The sequence below is a fragment of the Lissotriton helveticus genome, chromosome 10 (assembly GCF_964261635.1).
Source record: "Lissotriton helveticus chromosome 10, aLisHel1.1, whole genome shotgun sequence".
NCBI lineage: Eukaryota > Metazoa > Chordata > Amphibia > Caudata > Salamandridae > Lissotriton > Lissotriton helveticus.
The window spans coordinates 367,536,871-367,549,271 of record NC_136071.1 but is presented as its reverse complement, the minus strand read 5'-3'; the positions used below and the strand labels follow the sequence as shown (position 1 = coordinate 367,549,271).

At 41.9% G+C, this 12,401-nt stretch overlaps 1 protein-coding gene across 2 annotated transcripts in view; it reads left to right on the top strand.

Annotated features, from left to right (window-relative positions):
* LOC144784005 (GTPase IMAP family member 7-like) overlaps positions 1 to 9,244 on the top strand; it is a 574,682-nt gene extending 565,438 nt beyond the window's left edge. For both annotated transcript variants that reach the window (XM_078662716.1, XM_078662717.1), the window contains one exon: positions 1,418 to 9,244. In XM_078662716.1, coding sequence (XP_078518842.1) covers positions 1,418 to 2,421 — 1,004 coding nt within the window. In that variant the 3' untranslated portion in view covers positions 2,422 to 9,244. The remainder of the gene's footprint in view (positions 1 to 1,417) is intronic.
* The last annotated feature ends 3,157 nt before the right edge of the window (positions 9,245 to 12,401 follow it).

Here is a 12,401-nt window from a genome sequence, read left to right as displayed (position 1 = left end):
TGCTTTCCCGTGTCAGGGCGGCGGGGATCGGGGGGACTGCTCTGGTCTGGCTATCCTCCTTCCTGAGTGACCGCACCCAGGCCGTCCGCCTGGGTGATTTCACAGCGGACGTCCGAAAAGTTCAGTGCGGGGTCCCCCAAGGCTCCTCTCTTTCCCCCCTCCTGTTTAATCTCTATGTCGCCCCTCTTATTTTTTCTCTTCAACAAATGGAGGTCGCCGCATTTAATTATGCGGATGACCTCCAGCTTGTTTTCAACATCTCCTCTTCTCCCTCTTCTGTTCTTAACTTCCAAACTGTCATGCTCCATATCCGGGACTGGATGAACCACAACCATTTTAAACTCAACCCCGATAAGACCGAGCTGGTGTTGACGGGTGGTTCATCCAGCCCCTGGTCCTCCCTTTTCTGGCCCACCTCTCTTGGTCCCTCTCCCGAACCCACTTCCTCTGTCAAAACCCTTGACATAAAACTTAACTCTCACCTCACCCTCCACTCCCAGGTTAGCTCTGTGGTATCTTCCTCTTTTCTTTCACTGCGCACTATACGCAGGGTGTCCCGTTTCTTCACTTTTTCTGCCCTTAAACTCATCATCTTAGCCATGGTGGTGTCCCGCCTGGACTACGGCAACGCCCTTTATGCAGGTATCCCTGCATACAGCTTACGGCGTCTGCAGCAGATACAAAACCAGGCGGCCCGCCTGGTATTCAATCTTCCTAAATTTCACCGTTCCTCCCCCCTCCTGAAAACCCTACACTGGCTCCCTGTGCGAGCCCGGATCCAATTCAAGCTCGCCTCCATCACCTTTTTGGCCCGATTGGGCCTGGCATCAGCATTCATCTCCTCCGAGATCACCCACTATGTACCCACCAGGGAACTTCGTTCGTCCTCTCAGTCCCTCCTCACCATCCCACGCTACCGGACAAAGAAGTGGGGAGGTTCGAAATTTGCCACCCTTGCCCCTACACTCTGGAATTCCCTCCCCCTAGAACTCCGCACCATCACCCTCTACTCTCAATTTCGTAAACATCTCAAGACCCATCTGTTCGCTAAGTCTTTCGACTAAATCCTCATCAGCTCTCCCCGTCTTTTTAGCCCTGGACCCTGTTAGTTCTAGCGCCAAGAAACCGCAGGTGTATGAGCGCTCTATAAATATTTTAAAACTCAAACTCAAACAAACAGCGAGCAAACTCTCCCGGCTTCCGCCTCAGGAGTGGTTCGGTATTTGGCTCACGTATTTGGACGTATTTCAGTACATGTGTCTTTTGTCATCCGAATAACGAAGTAAAAAACGAAAATTAAATCGGAGGATTTATTTTGGGCAAGTGATTCAAGATTTACATAATTATACTAACTGTATTTTACAGCGCAGCAAATTATATTTTTCATGTAATGTCTCATCTGCTTTGTCTTTTGCAGAATCGATGTATGAAGACCCATACAGAATGAAACAGGAACTCAGGGTGGTTCTTGTGGGCAAGACTGGAGTCGGTAAAAGCGCCTCGGGTAATACCATAATCGGTGAAAAAGCATTTTCGTCCACAGTGTCATCCTCATCTGTAACGACGACGTGCAGCCGAAAAGAAGCTTCCTGGGAGGGGAGAACGGTGGTGGTTGTGGACACCCCGGGTCTGTTTGATACCAAGCTCTCTCATGAGATAACGGCCCTTGAGCTGGGTCGCTGCGTCGCCACCTCGGCCCCAGGCCCTCATGCCTTTGTGCTGGTTTTACAGATTGGCCGCTATACAGAGGAAGAAAAGGTCGCGGTTCAGAAGATACAGGATATATTTGGAACTCAGGTGATGAAACATATGATTATTTTATTCACCCGGAGAGATGACTTGGAGAACGACAACAGAAACATTAAATGGTATTTGGGCAATTCAGCTGACAGAGAGCTGACGAAGCTTGTCAGATCGTGCGGAGACAGATACTGCGCCTTCGACAACAGGCTAAAAGGACAAGAACGCAAAGATCAAGTTTCAGACCTGATTGGGCTGATTGACAAGGTGGTGGGAGACAACAATGGCACGTGCTACACTAATGACATGTTTGTGCAAGCCGAGGCGATGGTGCAGGAGAAAATAGCGGAGATGAAATCACGCACGGAAAGTCTCGAAAGAGAGATAGAGAAGCTCAAATTCGAATACGAAGAGAAACTGAAGATATTACGGGATGAAATTGCAGCCAGAGACGAAGCAGCTAGAGAGCAGCGGGAGTGTCAGCATATCCTGTGGGAAGAGTCTTACGTACGCATTAAAGAACTACGGGACAAAGAAAAAAAGAAAAAGAAGCTGAAAGATCTTCACATAAAGAATGAGAAAACAGCCAAGAATGTGGAAACCATTGCCAGGGAAGACACGGCGAAAGAGTTGGGAAGTAAACAGGGAGATATATTCCAAAAAATTCGACGTTGGTTTTGAAAGAATGTATCCGTAACAGCAAAAGCATATCACTCATGTGACTTTAATGATACATGTCATGTGCGGTAGTAAACATATAAACAAATAGTGGCAAGGCCAAAAAAGTCTGGCTGAAGTCGTAAATTGAATTAGGCGCTCAGTACGTCATCCCATTTATTCTTACACTCATGCATACATTCACCCACCTGCTGACTCATTCTTGCATTCACCCTATACCACCGCAATGAAATCCTCACACAAACCCAACAACACATGCATGGCTGATAAATGCTTGCAACAGAATATATAATTGAGCATCGGAGCGGGAGACTTTCTTGCAATGGTAGTGTACATAGGGCATCATCTCCCGAAAGTTGGAGCTTGGCCCCAGTATTAAAACCAACATGTTGGTAATCTTGGAAGGCAAAACTATGGTACACTATGGGCAAGACCATTAACTGATGGTCACCGCATTTAGAGGAATTGACCTCGCTGAATGTGGTGTGCTGCAATTGAAACGGGCAGCACGCTTGATGTCCACCAGCACTGTTTAGAAACCACTGACCACAGTGCAGTGCATGGCCCTCAGCACCACTATATGCTCAGTGGTTACTGCCGAGTATGTAAGGGCATGAGGGTTATGCACAGCAGGGCATACCCCTCTGCGCCCTTACATACCCAGCAGTAATGACTGCAGAGTGTGCAATGTGTCAAGGGGTATGCACTGCAGTGCATACCCTTTGGCACCTTTACATACTCTGACTACTGCAAAATATGTAAGGGTGCAGTGGGTCATGCATTACTGGTCATCCCGCTCAGCACCCTTGCATACTCTGTAGCGATTACTGTAGAGTATGTAAGAACGCCGAGGGGTATGCACTGCAGTGCATTCGGTATTTGGCAGCACTGGTTCTTAGCACAAAATACATCCTAGCATCCAGTTTTTAGAAGTGAGGGGGCCTTTTGCACTAGGAAAATAGCACCAAATGCCCACTTCACCTTGTTGCGCAAATACACAGAATTATGTGTAAATTAACCCCTTGGCGCTGGGGGGGAGGGGGGCCGCGCGCCGCCGTCATGCTCATGTTGGAACCACTCCGTCACGAGCCACGGGCGCGCTGTGCTTGTGATGGAGTGGTTCTGTCACGGCCCCGCCCGCATAATAGAACGCGCAGCGCAGGCGCAAAATTGATTCCGCGCAGGCGCGGTGGCCGGGCCGTGACATAACCATTCCGTCACCAGCACAGCACGTCCGTGACTGGTAATGGAGTGGTTCCGTCATCAGCATGGATGTGGTTAAATCAAATTCTGGCAAATTTAGCCACCTCTAGAAAGTATTGTTACACTACAAATCTTCTTCTCCTCTGGTTTGTCAAAAGGAATAATCACCATGAAAATCCCAGCTTACAAAGGTGATGTTTGACATTTCATGTAATAAAATACATGTCTGCAGGCTTTAGCAATGTGAAATAACAATCCACCCTTTAAGGCTTATTGGCTTTAGCATAAGTGTTTTATAATGAATGTCAGGCCTGCTTGTCTTCATCATATGTTTTCGTAATAAAAAAATATCAGACATATGGCATCTGAAATAACTTTTCCCAATGAATCCATCAGTTCTATAGCCTTCATCATTGGCTTGTCACCAAACCCAACTCAAACCTTCTTTATTGAGCATAAGTTTTCCCTAAATGATATTGCTGGTGGTGATAAACAGTAAAACAAATATCCGACTCTCCACTCTAAATGGGGAAGATAGTCAGATGGATTACCTCCAACTTGCAATACCAACTCTGGAAGTCAGGGCAAAGTTACACTGATGGATTAAATGTTACGCTCTGTACGTTAGCCTGGCAGTATGCCAGAGTCAAGATTGGGCGGGAAAATCAAAGATTTGACAGACAGGGTACTCTGTCACGACAGAGTACCCTGTCCACTTAACTCTCATTTGGATCCTATATCTCCTTAGAAGGGCTAAGAAAGGTTGTCACACTAAAAGTACTGTATCAACATGCATTGTCAGAGGGTGTAACCAACAGCAAAGCCTTTGCCTACTTCGGTAATCCGTGCGATTCTATGTAACAAAATACCTCTCTGCAGGTTTTTTTGCAGAGTGATAACATGCACCCTTGGTTGCTTATTTACTTTAACATCTGCTTTTGACAATAAATCCATTAGACCTACTCTCTTTATCTCAACTCTTAATAATAAACAGATCAGATCTATAGCCTTGTTCATTGGCTTTCCACACTAATTAACTCACCATTCTTCTGCTGTCCATAAGCATTCCCACAGGCAAAAATGCAATCCAAGTTCTCATTTTCAGTAGAAGCACACATCTGCCCACTCAAAAGCTATACGCATCATAACAAATATGTCGGCCGATCCTAAGAGCCTCTCTCAGTAATACTTCTAAAAGCTAATTTCCGGTTGATTATGTAGGGTGTGGTAATATTTGCACTTTCAAACTAGATCTAAAAAGAGAAATCATTATAGTTGCTGTTTGTCGATTGGTACCACATTGCTGGTTTGTAGAAATATGCAAAGATTCTGAGTTACTGTTTTTATATTACCTTATTTCATTACATGAATAAATGAAAGTTAGTTTTGTTTAGGAGGGATTTAACTGGAACTGAGACTTCTTGCTGTGGAATGTTTGGTAATGTTGCCCAGAAAAGAGGCATGTTGTAGGGCTTGCTCTTGCTTGTTAGTTGATAGACACATTTAGATATGTTCAAAATCAGTTTATATGCACTAAGTAGTCATTCTTATTCAAAAGCTATTGTGTTTTCTTGGAAAATATCTGCGTGTTATGTGTGGACAGATTTTGTCCAAATGGATAGTGAGTGAGTTAATGGTGAGAAGACCAGAAAGAGATGGAATTCCTTCATATGGGTGTCCCATCATGCACATTTCTTTAACATATCACATCATGTCAGACATAAGAACTGAATTTTAAATTATTCTAGAAAACCATAGTATCAATAGGTGAAATGGGTGGTAAACCAAAACTACTGCTAGAAATGTTGTTGCTACAGGTCGGTTGTTTAACATTGTGCCCAAAGTTTATGCGTGTGGTTTGGATGACTCTGCTTTACCCGTGATTTCTGATCTAGCTAATTGTACCTCCCATGTACTACCAGAGAGTACTGCATCATCATCTAATGTTTTGTTGTGCGGAGAGTTGGATTTTCAGGTGGCATTAAGGGACACAGGGCTCAAAGAGGGCAATGTTCCATCTTTGTCTTCTTTAGCAGAGGGGACCATTGGTTCAACTATCTTGACAACTTGGGGTAGCCTTTTCTGAAATAGCGCAGGGTTATCGCATAAATTAGCAATCAAGAATTGGATCGCTTTTATCGTGAACTACAGCATAGTTTGCTTTTAGGAGTCATGGTTGCAAGATATTGTCCACATAAATGGGTTTTATTCGATATATACCCCAGCCATGGTTTACTTGGGCGGACATGCTAAAAGGAGGCTTATTAACACTGGTCTCAACAACAATGAATGGCAGGTTAGGCAACATTAAGAGTGATTCATTGCATTTTCAGATTATTAATATTTCCCTTAGGCGAATCTTGACATTGATACTTTTAAATTTCTATCATAATAATTTCAATGTTAGAAATGCAAGTATTGCTTTCAAGTTGGAATATGCTTTGTCAAGTCATATTGAGGAGTTAAGAACAGATTTCATAGTGTTGTGGGGAGGTGAATTTAATTGTAAATTATGCCCTCTTTCAAAATAGGGGGGCTTGCCACTTGGTACCTGTGGACACAGAGGGTAGTTGTCAATGTAATCATAATCCTTGTGGGAATGTTTTTAATTCAATATTATCAAGATTTTTCCTTTTTATTACAGTGGAACTTATGGATTCTTTAGAATCTGATTTAGTAACATACAAGGGGAGAGGCCAAGGCACTTTCGTTGATTTTATTGCTTTTTCAGAGTAATTTAAATCTCCCTTCCTGGTTCTTATCATCCATAAATTTAATTATAGTGATCACTATACCATCTCTTTCGAGATGGTGATTGAAATTGATGTGCAAACCGCCCCTATTAGATCAGGCCCATTAATCTATGGTAAAAATAAAGGGCTACTTCGGAAAGGGTCCACTATAAATCCTGATCTAGTTTTACATCAAATTATAACAACTAACTTGACTCATGTTTTAGATTGCCTGGAAGATAGTATAAATCCATCAGTCATGGCAACATCTTTCATGGCAATAATTGAGAATGTAAATGCTGCATTAACTAAAAATCCTAGGTTTAGGCAACTGAATAACAAAAGGTGGTTTAATGACGAATGCACCCTTTGTCATAATAAATTAATTCAGACATTGAAAATAAAACCCTGAGACTTAATAGAGGTAAAACAGTTACGGCTTGACTATAAGCAGGAGCAAAAGAAACGCAAGCTAGAAATTAGGCATGAAGCCTGGGAACAACTGTACATAGCCTGCCGGGTAGATTCCAAAGTTTTCTGGCAAACTGTGAACCAGGATTATTTCAATGTGAATAACAGTGGCAAAATTGGTGTGGCAAACATGCCCGAGATTTGGGTCGAGCATTTTTCAAATCCGTATAAAACTGCTAGTGATCCTGTTTTTAGTATTAATATTAATTTTGGGGCATTAAATAAGGCACCTCGACATTAAGCGAGGTGGATAGGACCTTAAATCAGACTGTGAGGAATAAGGCCGCTGGCCCTGAGGGTATCCCCGCAGATTTGTTTCTGGCCTATATATCCCTGTGGCTTCCGCTGCTAACGAATATTTTAAGCTCCTATGTAGCTCAAGGACCTCCTGACTCCTGGAGAACCGTGATAATAGTCCTCATTTTTAAAAAGGGCAATAGGGCGGATCCTATATGTTACCGGCCAATATCTTTGATTGGCTGCACCTGTAAGATCATGGGCAGAGTAATCCTAGAAAGACTGGAGGTCTGGGTAACAGAGAACGGCAAGTTCTCTGATATCCAATATGGCTTTAGGAGAGGCCTGGGCATGGTAGAACTGTGCTTTAATCTGCATCTGGTCATAGGCAAATACACTGTAGCTAAGCCGGGTTCCCTTTATTTAGGGTTCATGGACCTGACGTCTGCCTTTGACTGGGTGCAGAGAGGACAGTTCTGGGAGAAGATCTTGATGATGGGCATAAAACCAGCTATTGTGCACTTTATAGCAGCCATGCATGGGAGGTCACCAGGAGGGTTCGCTACGTAACAGGTGGGGAACTCACTGCCCCAATTAAAATGAGCCGTGGGGTCCGCCAGGGCTGTGTGATTGCCCCATTTTTATATTGTTTGTATATAAATGCTTTAGAAACTTCTATTATAAATGGGCTTGTGGATGCTCCTCAGATAAGCTGAAGTCTGTTGCCGGCTTTATTATATGCAGACAACTGTGTTTTAATGTATCGAACCGGGGTGGGGTTGCAACAGCTTTTAATTGGTTTTAATCATTTTATGAGTGACCTTGGCCTTAAGACCAATGCTGCTAAATCTCAGATTATGGTGCTGGGTAAATATCCTACAACTTTAAAGACATTTTTTATAGGCAGTGAGAGATTGCTTCATGTGTCTACTTTTTCTTATTTAGGAGTTCTTTTGATTCAAAAAGCACATGGCTTCAGTTAATGGAGGCAAGGATTAGGGGTTTCAATCAAAATCTGGAGGCCATTTTTAGATTTGCTACAAAATTAGGCTCACGCCCATTAAAGGTAGTAATTGAGATTTACAAGGCTCGCACGTGCGCTGCCACTCTGCACGGTGCTGGAGTCTGGGGCTCATACAATACTTCAGGCCTTCAGAGAGCTGAAAATATGTTTTTGAAATGCCTGTTGACTCTTCTATCAAGCACTTCTGCCACTATGTGTCATAGTGAGCTTGGCGTGATTTCCCTAACCTTTCGAATAGAACTAGCGCATCTTTTATTGTGGTATAATATCTGGGCAAAAGAAGAAACAGCTTTGAACCGTGCCGTTATCACAGATTGTTTAAAACTAAAGTGGGCAAGCAAAATCTCTTGGCTTTCCTATGTTAAAGCCCAATTGAGGAATTTTGGATTGTCTGATTGCTTTGACAACCCAGCAAATACTGCTAAAATACCAAGGGCTAAGTTAAAGAAAGAATATATGGCGTAGTCTTATCTGAAAAGAGACATGCAGGAGATGGGGAAAAGAAGGGTATTTGAGCACTCACTTTTGGTTTGTTCATTAGGGACCAAGCCTTACCTTTGTTTTTATTTTAGCCATGCTAAATTGTATTACCGTATAAGGTTTAGGTTTGGAACCTCACATCTACTTGTCTCATATGCACAAAATGTATATTCAGATGCTAGATTGGATGTATGTCCATGTGATTCACAACCAAAGTAGAGCACGTTGCTTTTCATGTTCTTTTGCAAACTTTATATTAACCCAAGGCGTGCTTTTTTAATACCACTTTTAAAATTCCTAAAAATAAGAAAGTGTCAGGCTGCTTTGCATTAGCTCCAACCTTTAAAGAATTAATTTATTTGTCTGATGGTTTATGGATATATCTCCTCTGCAGTTCGACTCCAGAATATTGTTGGGAAATGAGCTTGTGTTTCATTATTACATTATAAACTTATTGATCTTTGAAATTAATGCCATTAAGCAGTATGAATGTAAAAAATGTTATTTAATTATTATTGTGTCTAGGGTGGTGAGATTTATTTCATAAGCTCGCTACCTGGACATTTGTAAATTGCTCTCTTTTTAAGGAATATCATTGTGCATTTTAAATAAGAAATTCTTTTTTATGGTGTACTCTTTTATGGCTTGCAATATAGCCGAATAAAGATTTCTGACTGACTGACTGACTGACATTGTGTAATAAAAAATGTTTCTATTGATTCTTGTAACCAACGAATCCTCACAATCTGAATCTCACCGCACACCAGACTAAATCTGAAAACCTTTCCACAATAGCTCCTGCACAGCAGTAGGTAGCACCATTGAACTATGTGGCATCTCCAACCTACCAGTTGTGATAACTGTAACAAACATTGTGTCATGTTCCTTGTGTTCTTTTCTCCATCACATCTGCCTGGAGATGGCGAGGCTAGAACATTTTGATCCTATGCTGGACAAACCATTATACCACAGGCACAGTGGGTGGATAATAAACTATTTGTTGAACTCGCTGATGCAAAGAAAGGAAATCCTGTCCAGAAATGGAGATTTCTTTGGTGGATTGCAGTTTGCATTCGCCTGTGCCATGTTCAGGCCAAAATCAATCTCTCTGAGGGCCTTTTAGGGGAGAACATGTACTGCAGACCTGGTTAGAAGTATTATAACATGGACCTCTGCAAAGCTGCTAAATGAGCACCTCTCCATACCTTCACCAGGCACTACTGTATCGACTCCCAGGTCTGCAGGAAGGGTTCTTGTGCCTATAGGATTTCTGGGTGTGATGCTTTCTCCTCAGGTTCAACATTCTTGGGGGAAACCGTTTGGGTATGAATTCAAAAGTTGAGGAATCTGTGTATAGAAGTATTCATCGGAAAAATAAGTTCTCTGCCTTTTTGCCTCACTTCATTTGGTGAATATTCCATCTCACTGCCCACCTACATCTTGTTCTCTGGAGTATACTTGTAGGTTGTATAGTTTCAACTTTTCACACTGTCAACATCTTAATTTTCTTTTTTCTCACCACATTTGAGGGAACAGAATTGATAAACCGATGTGGGTATGCAGAGTTGCCCCCATATGTGGCTCCATGTCATCACATCCCCTTGCGGGATAGAATTTCCATTAAGTCAGATGGCACCACCTACCAATATACAGGAGATATTGCAGGTAGGTATTTAGAGTCATTGTGGCCTCTGAGGCAATTCAAAAGTAGTTATAGTATCAATCTAAATACTGATACCCAAGGGTTGTAACGTGTTCATTGATGTGATACTCAACAAATATGATAGCACATGATGAGGATCATGAGGATCTAAACGACTATGGGGGATATTATCAAGGGGGTTTATCTCCGCTTTTTTGGCTTTAAAAGCCAAGAAAGCGGAGATAAAATTATCTCCCTATTACCTAGCTGTCGCTAACACCAGTTAGCGACAGCTAGTAGGAGATAGCGACCATCTTGGGCCCCGCTTTGCATGTCAGTGAAATTTATCACTAATGACATGCAAAGTGGGCGTGCCAAGATGTTAGCGACTGGAAACAGTCGCTAACATCGCTATCTCCTATTACCAACTTTTGGAGATATTCGCGCTAAGCGCGAATATCTCCAAAAGGTAACACCTGCCCCTGAGCAGTTCTTAGCCATGTTATCCAATGGTAGGTGGATAACATGGCTAAGAGCATTAGCTCGGTAATGCATGAATATCGCTGACTTTTCAGCAATATTCATGCATTTCGGCCGATTTTTATCGCTTAGGAGATAAACCTTGAAAATAGCAAGGTTCCTAAGCGATAAAAATCGCCGCAGCTCGGCGATAAAAATATTGCTGCTAAGCCAACGTAGCGATAATTATCGCTAGTTGTTGGTAATATGCCCCTATATTTTTGACTTGCAAAGATGGTTTGGCGAAGGATATCATAAATTCAGCCAACAAAGCTCCTGAAGACCTTGTAAAAATAAGTCATGCGCTTCCAACAAAGGCCAGGAAGAGGACAGCACTTGTGGAAGGAAGCCACAGGGGTGTTAGTCTAATGAAATACATATCAACGCTGAGGAGATAATGAGGAAAACGTGATTAAGTGATGAAAAGATGCAAAAAAGCCCCTGTCAGAAGGATAACCTCAAATCTCACCACTGTACTCGTGTCAAATTACTACTGATTGAAGTTAGAGCCAGAGAAGATTTCACATAAACTAAATACGAAATAGCACAATCTGAATGAAACAGCAATGGTTGGCCCATGATCCAAAGGAAAAAAGGTACTACTAAAGAGATTGTTCAACAGTTTGAAAATTGGAAAATCACAAATAAAAATGCTATAGAGACAAAAAAAAACTAAAGAAATATTTATCAAGAAAGAACAGAACAAAAGAAACTAAGGAATGCACAATAAAAAAAATAAGAAACTAACCAAAGATGCTGAAAATGTCTTCATGGATGACATTGGAAGAGGTATTAATCAGAACATTGTTAGTTGTATGATCAAAAATTGCACCCAAAGTGTACACATACAAAACATTTAGCTCAAATAAAAGCAATGTAATGAATAAACATGTTCCCAGTCGAAAATGTTGGTTGATTCATCAGTAGAAATTAATAATAAAAATGTACAGCGATGTATAACTCTATTTGGGTGTAAGTAAAGTATTTACACCATAAAGCCTCCTGAAAGGGTCCCCTGATTCTGAACCAGCACTACAACCTCAGCAGAATGTTCAATACATGGTATGCTAGTGAAAGGGTCGGGCTCATTTGTTCTGGTACTTTTCTAAAGACACACTCTGGTGTTTTTTTTAAGCAGTATGAAAGTGTAAAGGAAAGAAAATCATCTACCCACGATCGATTTAGAAATCCCTATCTTCCTCATACATAATACCCAAAGGACGAAGAGGTATGGTTAGTTTAATTTATTGCAAAGCCAGAAATAGCTGAAAATCGGCACTTCTCAAAATGAGAGTAAAGAGATACAAAGCAAACAGCATAAAGCCAAACCGTAGCACCCAGTTCAGGTGGTGCACCATGAACAGAACTATTATCTTGAAAAGAAGGATACAGGAAATCAAAAAAGCAATCGTCTAAATTTCCCTGTATCGAGCATTGATGAATAAAGAGCATTTAAATCTATCCCTGCACCATGTCTAAGGTGACATCCCTATGTTAATGAATAAGCATTTTGAAAAGTGAGGAAAAGTGTTCAGTAGTGAAGTCTTCCTAAGAAGTCTCTCCACACTCCAAATGGGTCAGGCAGCATGAAGCTACCATCGCAAGAGAAATAACATGTTCTGGGATGCACTCTTTCAGGGGCAAGGAAGATGTGGGCACTGTCCCTAATTCCAAC